At 39.9% G+C, this 19,411-nt stretch overlaps 1 protein-coding gene and 1 non-coding gene across 9 annotated transcripts in view; both read left to right on the top strand.

Annotated features, from left to right (window-relative positions):
• Nucleotides 1–2,394, top strand: part of mon2 (MON2 homolog, regulator of endosome-to-Golgi trafficking) — a 74,252-nt gene extending 71,858 nt beyond the window's left edge. For all 8 annotated transcript variants that reach the window (XM_031898879.1, XM_031898878.1, XM_031898877.1 and 5 more), the window contains one exon: nucleotides 1,667–2,394. In XM_031898879.1, coding sequence (XP_031754739.1) covers nucleotides 1,667–1,833 — 167 coding nt within the window. In that variant the 3' untranslated portion in view covers nucleotides 1,834–2,394. The remainder of the gene's footprint in view (nucleotides 1–1,666) is intronic.
• Nucleotides 2,395–13,527: 11,133 nt separating this feature from the next.
• mirlet7i (microRNA let-7i) lies at nucleotides 13,528–13,612 on the top strand. The gene has a single exon (NR_049633.1). It is a non-coding gene; the product is annotated as a microRNA let-7i (primary transcript).
• The last annotated feature ends 5,799 nt before the right edge of the window (nucleotides 13,613–19,411 follow it).

Here is a 19,411-nt window from a genome sequence, read left to right as displayed (position 1 = left end):
CTTTTCTTCACAAATCATGTGTACTTTCCATATTTAGAAGTTGTTAAACATCCTTTACGATGATATTTAAGTGCAAGGAAGAAAGTAGGAGAAAGAGCTCAGAGAAGAAGATAACTCAATCCCAAGACTATTTGGCTCACACAATCCCCTGGCTATTCATTTAGCCATCCAAACATGGCTGGTAGAGTCATTACAGTCCATAACTTAGCTGGGGCTACAGTAAGTTGCCTTTATAGAACAAGCCTTAGTGGAGAATTCTTGGCATGTTTGCTCTTTTCTTAGCTTCCTGGAAAATCGTCTGCATGCTAATCAACATTTGGATATGATTCCAATGTGTCACCCGAAAAACATTTCCACTGCTTTCCTGCCACTGCGTGACTAGCCCTTTACTGTAAAACAAAACTGCTACATTATTATTATTGTGCCAGATAATGTTTTATGGTGCTAACCTTTACCATGTTTCTTAGTATATAGTAGGGTTATCTCACTGTTATTATGTTTGTTTCAAAGCACCGAGACTCATAAACAGGATAATACCCCAAACCATTCAGACAATAATCAGCGTGCAGAGTCTATCACAGTTCTTCTTATTCAAATCAGTGGTTTTTGATCTGTGGCAAGGTTTATTGGCTTCTGCTTCCAAACCCTTAGTGTGTTCTAGTCCTTTAGTACCAACATAGAGCAGAATGTTCCAAGCTCTACACTTTTGTCTAATTACTAAAAGTTTACAGTCAGATATTATCAATTTTCTTACTGGGCAATGTGAAATTAGTACTGTAAATAATTGCAGATGTTTGTGAAATTGTTTTACACTTGCAGTTCCAACACTATTAGGTTAAGGGCATTGACAAATAATGTTACTCGTGTTCTCTGACAATAGTTTACAGAATCACAACTGATGGATTACTAAAGAAAGTAGTAGGAGGTGGGGTGATTTAAGAAAAAATATGCAGCAATAGCAACAGGCTAAGCAAGTTGCTGCATTGTTCTTTTAATGGATGTCTGCTTCTTCAGGTTTGAAAGGTGGTAGCACCATAAAAGAAAACCTATTATATTAGAATATATGAGCTAATTAGTTAATTAAGCTTGCCATGGCTTTTAACAAGATCAGCTAACCTGTGGTATACAGGTTGGAATGATTATACTTTGGGCCAATAACTGGATTACATGGAAGATGAAAAGTGACATGTGATTGTGCTGTGTGGTCCATGTATGATGGAATTTTGCACCTTGCTCAGATGATATCTGTGTTGTTAGATTGATGAGTCAGATCATTTTGCTTAATTTATCAGTCAGTGTTGATGATTGTTGTAGTCCTACATTTTACAATAACATTGTCGTGGGGCAACCATACAGAATTGTATGATCCATATGTGGTAGCCCTGAAACAAGTTTGTTAAAAGATCCTGGCAATGTTGGAATAGCATTAAGCCATATTTCATAAACCAGCTCATAAATTACTGCTATTTTGGCATTACGCACAGTCACCTCCAAACATAAAGGAGGTGTTCTACTGTATTTGTCATAGGTTTATTACATTGGGCAGTTTCATACAGACAACTTTAATGCACGTTATAGGCAGACTTAAATATGGGTTTGTAGAAGACAAAACTCTACATTGTTCTATGTGCCATGCCTGTACTTAATAGTATCTCCTTTGTTACAGTTGATGCAAACACGTGGGCACAGGTAATATCACTGTATCCAACTCTAGTGGAATGTATTACATGTTCATCCTCTGAAGTGTGTACAGCCCTCAAAGAAGCTCTAGTTCCGTTTAAAGACTTCATGCATCCACCAGCATCAGCCAAGGTCCAGAATGGAGAATCTTGACCACGTGCAACAATTGTGGAAGATATCATCTGGAAATCTACTCCCAAATGAATGTTTGAATATATTTTTGAACGGACAGCTTTTGTGAACTGCACTGAGCAGGCCGATTGTGAACTATTTTAATGATACTAACAGGCTCAGTATTTCATGAGTACAACCTTACACCTCAGTACATGTTCCTGATTATGTAGCAGTGTGGGCCTTTTTTTGACTTTAAACGAATAAGATGAAGTAAACTTTAATTTTATCTTGATATAGGAGTGGTGTGATACTTGAAAGTGGGTTGCTTCAAAGCTCATGGGATTTGCTTGATGTGTAAATCAAAGTATTACAGTTCAGTCAACCTTATTAGACTGGTGATTTGATCCCACCGACAGTACGCCGTGTACTTAATTTTATGCAAGACAGTACTACAACATTCCATATTTTTTGTTAGCAGCCTTTGTAAACCAAGAGAACTGACATATTTGTGTGTAAAATAAATGGTACAGTTCTGTAATAAATTGTCCCATAGATTCCTTTTGAAAGGATGGTAATAATAAAAGTGAATGTCATTTCTATTATAGATAGATAATATTCTTTTTTATTTAATGTACAATTTTTACACATACATGTGGTGGATTTCAGCAGGCTGGTGGAAGTCTTAATTACTAGTGCCTGCTGTGCTTTCAAGTTTTTAGATCAAGGCTGTCCAGCCTGTAGTTGCCTACAACATCTACATATAGTATGTACACTATATAATGCATGCACAAGGGGAAGTGATTTATTAACGGTCGAGTTTGGTTTATTATTTCGATTCAAGTTATTTTACTCTTAAAAAACTCAAGTTTTGGTTCGAAAACTCAAATGTCTAGTATTTGTTCAGTGCAAAGAAAAAACAAAAACTTGAGAGTAAAAAGTCACCATCTAAAAGCTTGTGAGTTTCCAAAGAGGAATAGGAGTTGTCCTAGGCAAAGTCAAGTCATATTGTCAATTTGAGCCCAAAAGTAAATATAGGCTCAGTGAACTCCTGTGCTGACCCTGCAATGCCAGCTATTCATATGTATTTATGAATCTGTAGCATAATGCCAGCAAGTGTGGAGACTCTTCCCTTAGAGAAATATCTGTAATGTATTTGCACAAAAGGGTTATGCACTTGGGAGTAAGTGTGTTAACCCTGTCTGTAATAGTGGAATAAACTTGCATCTAGAAATTTCCAAATGTATGTGTCCAAAGTGCCATTTATAGGTATATAAGGCTCAGGCCTTTGCCAAAATATAAAAATCACTTATTCCTTCGATCTATCTGAAGATAAAAAAAGAACAGTAGGCCACTGCTAGGATCTCACATATGGAGAGCTCAGAAATTATGTACTACTTTACAGAGAGTGTAGTATATATTTTGCACTACAGAAGAAATAGAGACTTAGGGATATATTTATCATGCTGTGTAAAAAGTGGAGTGAAGCATTATCGGTGATGTTGCCCAGGGCAACCAATCAGCAATTAGATTTCAACAGTCAGAAAATCAAAGCAAAGCATCTGATTGGCTGCTATGAGCAACATCACCTGTGATGTTTTACTCCACTTTTACACATGATAAATATACCCCTTAATCTAAGAGATAAACATATTCTGAAAACCAAAACAAAGAAGGAGTAATTTATAGTTTTTGCAATACATATTCAGTATTGTATAAACTAGAATATTTTATGGTCTTCTTAAAGTGTGGAATAATAATTTGCTATCATCTAGTGGTTAGTGAGCAACATGTTGCTCCCCAACCCCTTGGATGTTGCTCCCAGTGACCTCAAAAGTGCTTATTTTTGAATTCCTGGATTGGAGGCAAGTTTTGGTTGCATAAAAATCAGCTATACTGACAAACAGCCTCATGTAGGCTGCCAGATCACATAGCTGCTACCAAATAGCCAATCACAGCCCTTATTTGGCATCTCCAGGAACAATTTTCATGCTTGTTTTACTCCCCAACTCTTTTTACATTTAAGTGTGGCTCATGGGTAAAAAATGTTGGGGATCCTTCCTTTAGGGTGGCCCAGACCAGTGGCTGCAGGGCCAGCCTAAAAGCCAAATAGAGTGAATTCTAATTTCTCCTGAGACCCAAACGCAACGCCAAATCGGTTGAGGAAAAATTTGTGGTGAACACTAGTGTGGTTCCTAGATATTTTAAGAATTTTTGCTGAATGACTGTTACAACAAAAAATTTTCATACACCTTTAAAGGAACTTTTCAATTTATTAAAAATTATTAGTGCTTTAAAAGTTATTTGTAAATGTAATTGCTATAGAAAGCAGCATTTGCTGAACTCTAGATTGTTACTTTTTAAACAGTGTTGCAAAGGTCAGTCTCCTCCAGCAAGAGAGGTCTGTCAGTATGCTGCCTTGTGTTTCAAACGCCAGAGCCACCCGGGCAGAGAATAGAAAGGACAGGCAGACACTGCTTTTAATAGCAGCTATATATACACAAATAACTAAAAAAAACATTACAAATATGTAATGAATGTATATTGCAAAGTTGCTTATAATTAAGTTTTCTTTTATTAGGCATAAAACTATTTTTGGGTTCTTTAACCTTGTTATGAGCATATTGTACTACAAACCTGTCAAATTGTAGGAGGTGAACAAAAAAGACCAAAAACCTCTGCTCTAAGATATGAAGACATATGTATGTCTACAATACAGTTTATAAAAATTGTGCAGATAAATGACAGATTCACCACTATAGTCAGTGAGAGTTTTCATCTCTCTTTCCTAGAACTAATGATTCCTGAAACATAGCTATAAGTAGAGCTGCTCTACACCAGTGTAATGGCTGGGCTGAGGAAAGAGATCACAGGTGGACTCTTCAGCCTAAAAAGAGTCCAGTCCTCTAACAAGGAAGAGAGGATTCAAATGACCTATGAGGATTCACGTGGTTAAAGATGAGAAAATCAAAGAAAAAGAGGATTCAGCACGACTGCATCAACAAGAAGTTATATAAAGTATGCAGCAATGAGCACAAGGATCCCTAGGTACTTAAAAAAACAGAAAATAAATCATTTTAATGTGTGAAACTAAATTAATATCAACAAGCACATTTATGTACCGTAGGACATATAATAACGCTGACATGTTTTTTCACAGTAGAGGAATATGATCAAGACTAGTTTATGAAATGATATATTCAACTTAGCAATTCTTTTACCAGTACAAAAGTGTATATTATGATTGTGTGGCGGTTTTAATGTTTAACAAGCCAGATACATCCTATGTTTTTAAAAGGCTACTGGACTTCCTGCACATTTCTGGCTGTCTTCTGTGCATGCCTGGCTTATAACAAATGTGTTTTTTTAACAATGGCAAGGACATTTATGTTTTTATTGGTGTGCAGAGATAGGGAGGATATTTTGGAACTGTTCCACAAGTACTAAGTTGTAAAATATGACCTATGTTGCTATCACTTTATTTTTATATTAGTAAGTATTAGAAATGAAATTAATTTATTAACCAGTTACTCCTATGTGTAATTACTTCTACACTGCAAATGTATATTTCAGCTTTGCTTTCTTAGCAAAAACATTCTTAATATATTGTGTCAACAGCAGTTGCCTATATATATTTATTTGCACACACTATTTCACATACAGAGAAGGAATGGCCTGGGCACATAATTCCAAACATCACCATAAGCATCTGATGTAGACAAGGTGGAAAAAACAATATGTTATTGCATTCATAATTCATTTGACTTTGACTGAGTTTATTATTCATTTACCATCAAGTTAGTCAGCACTTTGCATGAATTTATAACAGACGGAGGTATAATATAATAATTTTAAAAAACAAGAGTTGCGGAGTAAAAGTGGCATAAGAGGACTCTGCTCATAAGAGCTTACAATCTAAAGGGTTAGTGAACAACTGAAACATAAGGGAGATGAAACCGACTGGTGATTTATAAAAGTTAGTTTCTAAGACCCACTGAATATGCTTCTTCTCTGACCAACTGAAGGTTTGGAAGGAAGGGAACAGTTTACCTTGAGGCTGAATATGCTTCTTCTCTGACCAACTGAAGGTTTGGAAAGAAGGGAACAGTTTACCTCGAGGCAGATAGTTTCAAAGACAGGCAGAAGCTTAGGAGAAGCCTTGCAGTTGGGAATGGGATAAAGTGATGAGCAGAGAATGGAGCAGAAGGGCAGAAGCAGAGTGTAGATTGCTCGTGGGAGTGTATTTTGCAATCAAAGCTGAGATATAGAGAAGGGATTCATTGTTGAGGGCCTTGAATGTGAGTGTTAGTAATCTGGATTTGGTTCAAGAGGGGGATTGGGAGCCAGGGAAGAGATATGCATAGGGGAGCGGTTGATGAAGCAGTGAGACAGGTGAGTTTTGCAGCAGCAGGGTTTAGAACGGATTAGAGGGTCACTCAGTGGTCTGAAATATTGGATACAATACACCATAACAGAAACAATTTTTTTACAGTTTTTTTACATCTTATCAGTATCAGCCATGATAGAATACAGAATTAGATAAACACATCTTAATATTTAAAATAATAAATTGCACCATTGTTTATCAGAATTGATCAGAATTATAATTGTAAGTGAATCAACCCTTTGATTGTTTATGCAATAGATAATAAATGTCAGCCACAATGGAGCAGATAAGCAAGTTCAATGCAATAATATGACATTCATTAAATACAAATCACCAGTTAAAAGTAATAATTAGATTGCTCTCAACTGTACTTTCATTTCTGTAAGTATTTGGCAGTAGGTTATTTATTTAGTACCTACTCCATCTGCACAATTGTACTTATATGAGACAGTAGGTGGCATGTAAAGGGTTTCAGAACTTGTATGTTATTCTAAAACAGTAAAGGCAGACAGCTGGAGTTTGAGAAATGGCTTTGCATATTCTTTTGTTAGAATATGATAGAATATGGCTAAATGTAAGATGATACGTAACCAGAAATGGAATTCCATTGTGTCCAGCAATGTGTGACAAAAAGAAGTGTGTGGTTGCAGTGATTGCTGATCATTATGGATCTGGTCGACAAGGGAATTCTTGTCATGTCATTGTCTTTTCAGGGTTTTCAGGCATTTAAGCCTAATTATATCTTTAGAGTTATGTTGCCAGAACTGAAACAAGCAAAAACCTTTCTATTATATGGTACCTTAATCTCCTAAATGGCCATTGTCTGCAGTTTTGATTAAGCCATCATTCCTCAAACACTTGGAAAAATTTTAGGGTGGGTCCTGCTTTTTCTGTGATAGAAGCCTTTCCTGACATGCTTACAGATAACTTAAAGGTGAACCACCCCATTAAAATAAAGCTGCCAAGAAACAGGGCAACCTTTGGGACTGTACACTGTATCCAGTATAAAAACTAATTGGGGGTTTTAGATCACCTTGCTTGCATAAGACTAATGTCCCACAGAGAGATTTAGTCACCCACGATAAATATCTGCTACTGCAGGCAGCTAATCTCTTGGAAATGCCTTTTCACCAGCAACAAAGGGAATTTGCCAGTGGAAAGGCCTAAGCACCGCTGTAGTTTTCCAAAGTTGTGCAAAGTTGCATACAGGAGAAACTTCACATGACTTCGGAAAGCTGCTAAACACTGGTGCAATCACATGAGAGTTTGTCAACATATTACTTGCATTAGCTCTACAAATAGAAATCTACCAACCTTTATGAAATCATTTATACCTGTGTGGACTTTTTTAAAAACAGATTTTATACAAGTTTTTTCAAGTGCAAAATAAATTCAACTCATATACTGCCATGTGTAGCCTATGCTTTGATGAGACTTATGGGTAGGAGCAGTGGTGAGAGTTTTACACCTGTGTTAGCATATAAGCTCCAATATGACCAAATGCATGTGAAACACAAAGCCCTATTCAAGAACACAGTACATAGTGCAATTATTTGTCATGTTTTGTACCCACAATGCAGGGTTATTTCCCAGAATTCCAGTGGAAAGCAGGCTATGTGGCAATATGTGTGCTATTTGGTGCATGTTTGTTAATCACTAGCAAGTTAGGGGAAACATTTTACACTGGAGATGATGTGACTTCCAGGGCACAAACCCCCCACAGAAGAATGTGTTGTTTGATTGTGTTAGTGCACACTGAGGGTATTAGATCACACACATCAGATTCATGTCCCCTTCTTTATGCATTATAAGGTTTTGTAGGGTATGGTAGCCCTATATATACAGTGGTGTGAAAAACTATTTGCCCCCTTCCTGATTTCTTATTCTTTTGCATGTTTGTCACACAAAATGTTTCTGATCATCAAACACATTTAACTATTAGTCAAAGATAACACAAGTAAACACAAAATGCAGTTTTTAAATGAGGGTTTTTATTATTTAGGGAGAAAAAAAATCCAAACCTACATGGCCCTGTGTGAAAAAGTAATTGCCCCCTGAACCTAATAACTGGTTGGGCCACCCTTAGCAGCAATAACTGCAATCAAGCGTTTGCGATAACTTGCAACAAGTCTTTTACAGCGCTCTGGAGGAATTTTGGCCCACTCATCTTTGCAGAATTGTTGTAATTCAGCTTTATTTGAGGGTTTTCTAGCATGAACCGCCTTTTTAAGGTCATGCCACAACATCTCAATAGGATTCAGGTCAGGACTTTGACTAGGCCACTCCAAAGTCTTCATTTTGTTTTTCTTCAGCCATTCAGAGGTGGATTTGCTGGTGTGTTTTGGGTCATTGTCCTGCTGCAGTACCCAAGATCGCTTCAGCTTGAGTTGACGAACAGATGGCCGGACATTCTCCTTCAGGATTTTTTGGTAGACAGTAGAATTCATGGTTCCATCTATCACAGCAAGCCTTCCAGGTCCTGAAGCAGCAAAACAACCCCAGACCATCACACTACCACCACCATATTTTACTGTTGGTATGATGTTCTTTTTCTGAAATGCTGTGTTACTTTTACGCCAGATGTAACGGGACAAGCACCTTCCAAAAAGTTCAACTTTTCTCTCGTCGGTCCACAAGGTATTTTCCCCAAAGTCTTGGCAATCATTGAGATGTTTTTTTAGCAAAATCGAGACGAGCCTTAATGTTCTTTTTGCTTAAAAGTGGTTTGCGCCTTGGAAATCTGCCATGCAGGCCGTTTTTGCCCAGTCTCTTTCTTATGGTGGAGTCGTGAACACTGACCTTAATTGAGGCAAGTGAGGCCTGCAGTTCTTTAGATGTTGTCCTGGGGTCTTTTGTGACCTCTCGGATGAGTTGTCTCTGCGCTCTTGGGGTAATTTTGGTCGGCTGGCCACTCCTGGGAAGGTTTACCACTGTTCCATGTTTTTGCCATTTGTGGATAATGGCTCTCACTGTGGTTCGCTGGAGTCCCAAAGCTTTAGAAATGGCTTTATAACCTTTACTAGACTGATAGATCTCAGTTACTTTTGTTCTCATTTGTTCCTGAATTTCTTTGGATCTTGGCATGATGTCTAGCTTTTGAGGTGCTTTTGGTCTACTTCTCTGTGTCAGGTAGCTCCTATTTAAGTGATTTCTTGATTGAAACAGGTGTGGCAGTAATCAGGCCTGGGGGTGACTACAGAAATTGAACTCAGGTGTGATAAACCACAGTTAAGTTATTTTTTAACAAGGGGGGCAATCACTTTTTCACACAGGGCCATGTAGATTTGGAGTTTTTTTTCTCCCTTAATAACGTAAACCTTCATTTAAAAACTGCATTTTGTGTTCAATTATGTTATCTTTGACTAATAGTTAACGGTTTTTGATGATCAGAAACATTTAAGTGTGACAAACATGCAAAAGAATAAGGAATCAGGAAGGGGGCAAATAGTTTTTCACACCACTGTAGATAGCATGTAGGGCATTAAAATTATGAGGCATAAGTGCAGATATTGTATTTACACAATTCTTATAAATTATGTGCAGTAATGCTATTAGTTAGGCCTTTGTTAAGGCTCTTACCCATGGGCACTTCACCCTCCATTCCCCTGCAGTGGATTAGTTTTGCGTTCCACAGTAGCAGAGCACAGGACAAAATGCATTTCTTCCTGTTCCTGTGGAACACAGAAGAAATCCTCAGGGGAAAGCAGGGTATAATGCCAGTGTATAAAAGCCCTTATAAGTGCCTTGATTTAGAGTTAAGACACTTGTTCAAAATAAAGTCATAGAAGCTGTTTGCTACTCTCTGTTGCTGGAGCCATATCCTATGTAACCTCTGAAATGTAAGGGCCTGGGCACACAGAGCATTTGCTCCACTCCTCTCAGCCTGTTATTATTTTCAGGCTGAGAGAAGCAGATCCACTACCATACATGGAGCAGAGCAGAGGTCAACCAATAAACACCTGCTTACAAGTTTTATGGGCCGACCTCCACTCTGCTCCAAGTACCAACACTTCTGTGGAAGCTGTACTTTTTAGTGCAGGTATACGTGGCGGCGTACAGGAGTGGATCCACTTCTCTGCTGAGAGAAGTGTAGCAAACACTCTGTGTGCTCAGGCCCCAAGTGAGGTGTTTGAGTCATTTACCCTGATAATCTGTGTAGAAACCTGGCTGCTGGCTTCACAACTGTAAAGACTTTCTATCTGTGACCCTTTTCTATTTATTTCTTTGGTGTTTAACATAAACAATATCAATGCTTTCCTATCCCTTTTACATTTCTCTCCTAATATTAACACTGGCATTAACTATTAGTTTTACTGGCCAGGTGGCAAAACCATAGGACAGAAACACATATATAGATAACTGTCTCTGCCAGACATGCTTCCCACTCAGTTACCAGTATATATTGTGTGCCCAACAGGTACAATTGTGATACTTCTACTTAGCCAGTGTGACAGCTAGGGGTGGCACTACCCATGTATAGCCAGCCAAAACTGCACATGAAAATTTAAGTAGATGGAAAAATAATAGAAGGAAAGTGAGAAAGAGAAGGTGCTAAGGGGGAGTATAACAAAGTATTTGTGTCTTTCTCTACAGGCATAGAGAAGCATTTCATATGCAATGTGTGCCCTTGCCCTTAAGGTGGCCACACACGTGGCGATTTCCGATCGTACAATTGGCCACTAACCGTTCAGGGCTGAAACGGCAGATAGGGAGGTAGAAACAATAGGATTTCTACCTCCTTCTGCAGATTCAGCCCTGAAGGCAGATTTTGATCAGGCGCCTTCTATGCACCCGATCAGAATCTTTTGACCTGGCTGATCGGCGAGTCGACCGATATCAGCAGCCTCCTGCAATACCGGTCGACTCGCCGACTTGCCATACACGCACCGAATAACATACGAAACGAGGTTTCTTACAATATTATCGGTGCGTGTATGGCCAGCTTAGTCTTGAACTTTTTGGAAGCTGACACTGAAGTTACCGTGATATCTCCATGTATAAAATGTCTCCTATAGTCTCCAATAAGCTGCCATACAGTCAGGCAAGGATTTGTGGGCAGGCCACAAAGGCCCTGCCTAGGGCGGCAAAGATCTGGGGGCTGCATGCCACCCGCTGGTGACATTTGCACTGGGGACTGGACAGAAGATTTAAACAGCTGTTTTAATCTCCTGCCAGTTCAGTACCCAGCCCAGCCAACCAGTAAGGGAGGTGTTATTAGTGCCAAGGGGAGTGCAAGCACAAGGGAGGGAAGGGGGGCGGGAGATACAAGTGTAAGGGAGTGCGCAGGGGTCTAAGCGTGCTGGAGTGTGGGGGGGTCAGGGAGAGAGTGAATGGCCTTGGAGGGCACAGCTTTAAAATCCAGCCTTGCATCCAGTGGGTTAATTGTTTTGAAAAACAGTGCATATTGAGCTATAGAAAGCAATTCAATTTAAACAACACGCTTCCCAAACATAGGGTTAGATTTCTCACCTGGAATGTAATATAAAAGGATAATAAAAGGACACATATAGAATAAACTAAAAACACCCTAATCTTGTAGGCAGTTATGAATAATATATGGTGCTGGTTTTACTTTGGGCTAAATATTAATATTATCTGTAAAAACAGTCCCTTTTGAGCTCCCAATAGATTCTCTCTGGTTTTAACAAACCAGGGGTGGGCGTGTCCTAACAGTCCCTGCGGGAAGCACAGTAGGAGGGCAGCAGCCATACACAGCCCTGCAGTCACACAAAGTCAGGCTCCTGATCATTTGGGGTGGGTTTTTTTTTCCTTCAGTAGGGGTTTCAAACTCCACCTTATGTGCTTAGTGGGTTTTCCTTATTACTGCAACTGACATTTGTAAAGGCTTTTCCTATTGCCTTCCAGCAGGGGGCGTAGCGAAACAAAACAGGCTCTTTCAAAACTCCCGCGCATTCTCTTGGGGCGGGGACATTGCTTTGCCTGGCTCGTCACGTGGTGTGGCAACGTCACGCATGATGTCAGAAAGTCAGTTCCAGAGGTAGGAACCGAGCGCTGCACTAGGGAGAGACGGGCTGCTGCTGCTTCTGTGTCGTGGGGAAACCGCCATCCTCCGCATGGCCGGGCTCAGCATGTATCCCACTGCGGCAGCACAGGTAGCGAAGGGACGCGCCTCTCTCTCTCTCTGAAAGCTGCTGTAAGGCTCCTCCCGTACGGACAGGCTCCTTTAGCAGCCCGGCGTGGGACTACATACATAAGCATGCATTCAGCATTTCGGAGGAATTTTTTTTCCAGTCCCTGCGCCGGCCTCATTTTCCTGTAGCCCCATGCAAAACTATATTTAATATCTTTTTGTCTTTCATGTTCCCGGAGTCGGTGAGTGTGAAGCCGTGCCCCCCCCTGTGGCTGAGTGGTTTCTCCCGCCGGGAGCCACACGTGTCGGGGGAGAGAACTCGGTGCGTCCCCTCAGCGGAATGGCCGCCTGGCACACAAGCCTCTCAGCCCCTGGGAAGGAATGGGGAAACCTTTTCTAACGCGCCTTGCCTCACAGCCTTAGGTCGCCAGTGGATGGTGGGGGCTGCAGTTCAACATCAGGAGGTGATAGGCATTCCTATGGATTCACACATATGTGGATTACTCAGCAGGCTAAAGGGAATGGCCAACCTGCAGCCCTCCAGCTGTTGCACTGCAATTACTGCCATCCTCCTAGCAGTTCTACTGATGGTATAGCATCAACCATTCCTCACTCCATGGTTATTTCTGTCACAGCTCCTCAGTGGGGTTTATATATGTCCCTACCTGCTGGGTCACACCCAGTCTGTGCCCCTTTACTTTGGCACCTTTACATTGTATAATAAGGACCGAAATGTGTGTGTGTATATATATATATCTATATCTCTTTTCACTTACGTTATGTTGCTTGCAGCCAGATGAATCTAATCTGGTCACCTTTAATTATGCTTTTCAAATGTTTGTGTGCCCTAATCTGTATTGAAAAATAGAATGTATGTTTTCCTATTAATGATTGATTAATATTTTCTTTATAACTTAGCCCTTTCCTTACCCTGCCTCAAGCTGTATTTGAACATGTATCGATCGCATTAGTAAGATGGGCTGCAGCGGCCAGGCCTTGTAATGTATCTAATGAGAGCAGCTTGCCATGTCAGTTGCAGGTCATACAGGGAAAGCGTAATGCCAGGGTAGGGCGGGAGGGGCGAGTCTGCCTGATGTCTGCGTCTGATAACCAGGAGATTCAGCAGCATAACTTTATGGTGTCAGTACCACCTATGAACCTTTAGCTGGAGATAGAGAAAGTGTATGTATGCATCCTTGTGTTATCTATTAATTAACCCTACCCCTTTATTTTAATGCCAAGCTATGGTGTTCTGGTCCTGGCTGAGGTAGTAGTTTGTGCTGTTGGTCGGGTTGTGACACTGCCCGCTGTGGAGATAACTGCGCAAGCTACTGCCTTGCTAGTGCTGGGAATCTACTGCAGATGGAGACAATGGGTAGTGGGAATCCCCCCCGTGATGGTGGTATGCCGATTGTGTTCTATAGTAACATGTTATCATTCATTCTTGGCTACTGTATAATATCTTCAACCAGTCATACATTTTTTCCAGTTTCTGTTGTATATTTGTGTTGCAATGCAGTGAGGAAATTGCCTTTTATAAACAGTTTTTTTTTTTTCTGTCATGCTCTAATTTTTGCACACAGACATAGAAGGGATTGGTTTATTTTTGGCTAGTATGTTGAATAGTTCTAGTTGTATGTTTAGCATTGTTCGCACTCTTCATTTGTTCATAGATTAAAGTCTGCTTTTATTATTTACTGCTCGCGTCTGTGAATGTTTAGTGCTCGAGCACACATGCTCTACCTGCTATTAATATAAACCAGGTCAATAAATAATCAGCATTGCATGGCGTGGACTCGAGTTATATGGTCTGGAAAAACATAACAGTTTGAAGTCTTCTCATATTAAACTCTGAAGTGTCCATCCTAATTAAATGTTCTTCCTTTACAGTCTGAAGTACCAGTTCACAACTATTTAGTGTACTATTGCCTGGAATAATTTAGTCTTATGGCTTGTAGACTGGACTGTTGGTTTTCCAGGTAAATTAGACTAGTTCTGCAAAAGTTATATAACTGGAGTCCTGTACTTGTATCAGTCAGGTTCAAAGGGGGCCAAAACTATTTTTCCCAATGATCGGTCCAATAAAAAAAACACAATCGACGAACCTGATCTCTAAATGTGGCAGCAATGGGTCATTTGTTTTTGTCTTTTCCTACATTTCAGCTTTTAATGCATTAGACCTTTATATCTACCACAGTGAGGAGCCTGGGTTTTGGATTGTGATTTGTAGGCCAAAATGCATCTTCATCTGCATCAAATGTTGAGGAACAACAATTGCCATTTTTAAATAAATAATATAGACATGGAAGGGCCTCGTTAAGGGCTATCATCTGTCCCCTTACACATAGCATATTTGATCGGTGCTAGTTGGGTAAGCTTCTGTTAGAATGTTTGAGGAGTTAGGTATTATAAGAAGATATCAGTTCTGCATATGGCCGAATCAGAGGCATTTCCAGCATATGCAGATTAGTGAAGGCCACTGTAAAAGTTACTTGTTATGCCTGTTAAATCAGTTCTTCTGACTCAGTGATCAGTTTTCTGAAACAATGGGAGTGGCCTATTCTGAACCACAGAGGACTTCCTATATGCTTACATCATCAACTTTTCTCCTATTGGACCAATTCATTGGTTGCTTGTGCACTCCAACCAGCGGCATAAATTGAAAGGTCACTGGTTCATTTCTCCTTTGCAATAGCATAGGCAAATAGATTCAGCATTTTACAAATCTAATATACTGTTATGTTAGATTTTCAGCACTTGGCACAGGAAGCAATGTCAGACTGATAGGAGATACAGCCAATAGGAATTAAGTCTGCTGCCAGTACTATGCGTGACATCATATAAGGGAGTAAAAAAAACTGTAGTGTTTATAGGGGTCACTGTAACTGCTGAAGAGCAATTAATACATTATTAGTGATGCAGTTCTGACGCAGATTTACATATTTTTAAACTTTGGCTGTATTAACTTCTCTGTAGTGAACTCTACCTTGTAGCAAAGAGGAGAAAGAACAATTGTTATGGGAAAATTATCTTCCAACATAAAGGTGGCGCCACGTTACAATTACGATCTTTCCTGGGACCATTGGTTGCATGAAAGATTATCAGTCCACTCCACTAATGTTACAAGCTGAATTGTCAGATACACATGAAGAAACAAAAGTATTCTACCCCTAGCTGATGGTTCAGCATAACATTAAACATTTGTGTGCCTTCGAAAGAGCTCAGTCAAAATTTTCTGCCTTGCCAGATCGACAGGATGACTGATATTCAAGGCTTTGGCTGATATCTGTCAACTTGTCCCCACTATACATGTACTGACTATCATGCAAAACTTTATTTTGTACGATAATCCCGTGTGTATGGCCACTTTAAGTCTGATTTCCCCCCTTAGTAGTTCCTGATTTCTGTATTGCATTCTAGTGCCGTACACACAATCGGCGGTTTAGAAAACTATAGGAAATGATCCTTTTGATCCATAATTCTGTTTTTTAATTCTTTGGCCCTTCAAAAAGTAATCAAGAGCTGGTAACATAAGTCTTTTACTCAATGCATATTTTTACTGGTAGCTGTTGCCCAGTCTGAATTACTAGTTATATTTTTGCCCTTACAGTGTACTTATCCTTTTAAACCTGTATTTTGTTGCCTTCTGCCATTGTTTAGACACTGGTGGGAGGAAATTAACCCTTGTCAATCTCAACTAATTCCTGGTCAATGACTTATTTGTGTGCTGTTACCAGTATGTTAGAGATGGAAAGAGAGAATCGCTAGCTGTTTAACTAAAACACTTCATAAATAACTTCATAAAGTCATTTGTTTGACCATTTGCTAGAGGTTTCAGTAAGTATGCCTCTGGAAGAGGAATGAGCAGTAAAACAAATTTAATGTAGTGGGTAAGAGAGTAAGGTATTAAATTGGAGATAAAGCATAATAAGTATAAGTAACAATAAGTTTAAGTAAAAATTTTTAACTCACTGTATGTCATTAACAAACAAGCCACAAATGGAGATAGATTTTTTTTTTTTTTGTAACATCCCTGTCTTAGAGGTTAATGCATACACACTGCCAATACTCGAAAGGAAAATTACCAGGTTTGCTAATGTCCATAATTAATTGGTCAAGGGGTGGTGGGTGGTGAGCACAACATAAAATGCAAACTGGGTAGAGAATGGGCAGCAGGTAGAATGAGTAGGGAAAAAAAGTGGATTTAGGGGGAACAGAGGGTAGTACATAGGTTTTAAACAGCTGCAGCAGAAAGGAAACAACCAAAATGTCAGAGGGTGAAAGTAGAAATGCATCAGATTGTAATGGTTTAAAGAGCCACAGCTCCTCTTCCTATGTGACTGTGTGCTTTATAGAGGACTGTTCAGAACAGGAAGGTTCCCATACTGTGTGTGACCCCTTGTATGCTGTCGCTCCATAGGCCAGTTGTTCAAAGAGCAGACCTCATCGGAGTGTGTATGGCAGGGGGCTCAAACTCAATTTACCTGGGGGCCGCAGGAGGCAAAGTCAGGATGGGCTGCATAAGGGATTTCACAAAAAATTGGTTTTCAAGGGATAATGCAAGGCACGGCGGGCGGGAGCTGCTGATTGCGGAAATTACGTTATGCCATCATAACAGTTATTATGGGAAGACGTTCTCTGTGTGCACAATTAGCTCCTTAGCAGAGTTACAATGTTTCTTTAACATGTACCCCTGCAAGGAATATAGAAGAATGTGTGTCCAGGCTCTGAGGCACAAGGCACCTTCGAAGGCACCGAAAATAGCACTGTTTTTAAACTTCCATGTGTTCCAGTAGTTGAAATGACCAGCACCCATCTGTCACTGCGTACTTGTGGCAGATATCGCCTCAAAAATACACAGCCAATTTTATCCAGAAATCTTTGTACCACAGATGAGTCTGTTTGTTAATCAGGCAGATTTGAACAATTCACAGTGAATTATGTTAAATGCTTGGTGCCTCAGCAAATGAAGTGAAGAGGAGCTGCACCTCCACTCCCTATAGTTTTAATTGTTGATGGCCTGAGCAAACAATGTGGCCCTATCATGTATAACGATTTGGCTCATAGACCAATGAGTCAGGTACTGTACCTGTTTGGGCAGTGTAAGGCCCAAGGTAAGGTTGTTTAACTGTAAATTAAGTATAACCAGTGCTCTAGAAGTACAAGACAGACAGTAGGACGTAGGAGTATGTAGAATGAGGGTAGATGAGACCACCATAGTCCACCTGGCAGTGTGCCCTGTACTAAGGTTTTCTGAGCAACCTATTGGTTCTGCATGCTTCAAAAATATTGTTGCCTGCTATGAGTAAAACTGCATTATATTGGTAGCACATACATAACCTCTAATATCTGTATAAGGGGGCTGGAATATAGACTTTATTCTGCTTGAGTAAGTCACATGGAATGCACCTACAATAATAAACCTGTTTGCATCTGATGCAGACCCACCTTAAAACTCCATATGAACTATAGATATCTTTGTTTAAAGGAGTTTAGACAACATAATGTAGTGAATAATGCAACTGTGCCATTTTCAGGAAGGGATACTTATTATTATTGTTACTGTTAATGTATATAGTCCTGACATGTACACAGCACAGATATTGATCATTAGTTATTTCTCTACAGTCTAAGGTTTATGTCCCACAGGAGACTGGTTGTCTATGATAAATTTCTGCTACAGCAGCAACTAATCTCCCCAAACTTCATGAAAGCTGAATCAATGTGTAGGCCTCTCCACTGGTGGCTACTATTGTTGCCAGTGGAAGGCGTTTCGGAGCAGTTAGATGCGCACGGTACCAGAGATCTATCGTGGGTGACTAAAAGTTGTTACACACAATCAGATTTTAGCTTTACGGCGAACGTTCAGATATTGGTCATATGTTTAAATGCAATGATCTGAAACTAACATTTAGACTGAAATTGTAGGATAAAGCCCTACAAATACAAAAAGGAAAATGTTCTGAACATGAAATAGTTGGCAGACACCAATCATACAAAAGAGACTTCCATTGTAGGTCCCCCAAAGATATTGTCCGAACACAACACATGCACAGATTTTATAGTTATCTGAACGAACATTTCTAACCCAGCCCCCCCCCCCACGTACCAATCATTCCTATCTGATAGGAAGACTGAAAAAGGTCTAAAAATGTAGCCCAGTTTACCCTTGCATTGTCTGACCCTTTCCGTCTCACTCACCTAATTCACTAATGTTACAGGGTAACCCTTTTTTGGCTTTCAGAACATTTTAGTTCCTTTTTCATGGAATTAAAATGTTCTGAAAGTTTGCTATGGTTATCTTAGTAATAAGGGTATCACATTTATATCACTTTTGTTATTTTTTTTATTTCAAAAGGGTTACCCTGTAACATTTTGACTGGCTAGCATGGTACATCACCTTTCCTAAGTCACTAACAAACACCTAGAACTATATTTCTTGGTTATTATTGAGAAAAACCTAAGGAGCCACATATCACTTGCTTTTTTGAGCAGCAGCAATCAAGCTATTTAACACAAAGGCCCTGCAATGTGAAACATACATTATAAGTGAGCTGGCAGGTGATGTGGAAGTTGTAGTACAACAATAATGTTAGGGCATCCACTTGCACATTCCCATCAAACTACAATCTGCCATTTGCATAACTTAGGAATAAATGTTGTAGGAACAGTAACTTGCACTACATTTTGTGCAATAACATAGTCGCCATATCAGGTGAAACCAGGCTAATTGGGTCATTTGGCCCTGGGGCCAAATGATTGAATTAGAACGATCAGTATAGGCGAAGTCGGATCGGAGATCGCATCAACGAGCCAATGCAGTCCCCGATCCGACTAAATTTTTTAACCTGCCCGATTTAAGGGCAGACCCGTCAATGGTGCCCCTACACGGGCCAATTAGCTGCCGAATCGGTCTAGGGGACCGTTATCGGCAGCTAGAATCAGCCTGTGTATGGCCACCTTAAGTCTGCTGGCGAGCATCACAAAACCCAAATGCAAAAGAGTCTGAAGTGCTGTGTATATGTGGATAGAAACAATAAGCTGCTTTACTGTTATATGTGCAAATGCAGCTTCCTCAGCACCCGGCCCGGCTCCATTCCTTTACTTTCCTTTGGCCATGTTTGCTGTTGAGAGGTGTGGCC

This window comes from Xenopus tropicalis, chromosome 3 (genome assembly GCF_000004195.4).
Source record: "Xenopus tropicalis strain Nigerian chromosome 3, UCB_Xtro_10.0, whole genome shotgun sequence".
In the NCBI taxonomy this organism is placed as follows: domain Eukaryota; kingdom Metazoa; phylum Chordata; class Amphibia; order Anura; family Pipidae; genus Xenopus; species Xenopus tropicalis.
The sequence above is the reverse complement of the archived record's forward strand: the minus strand, read 5'-3'. Positions and strand labels throughout refer to the sequence as shown.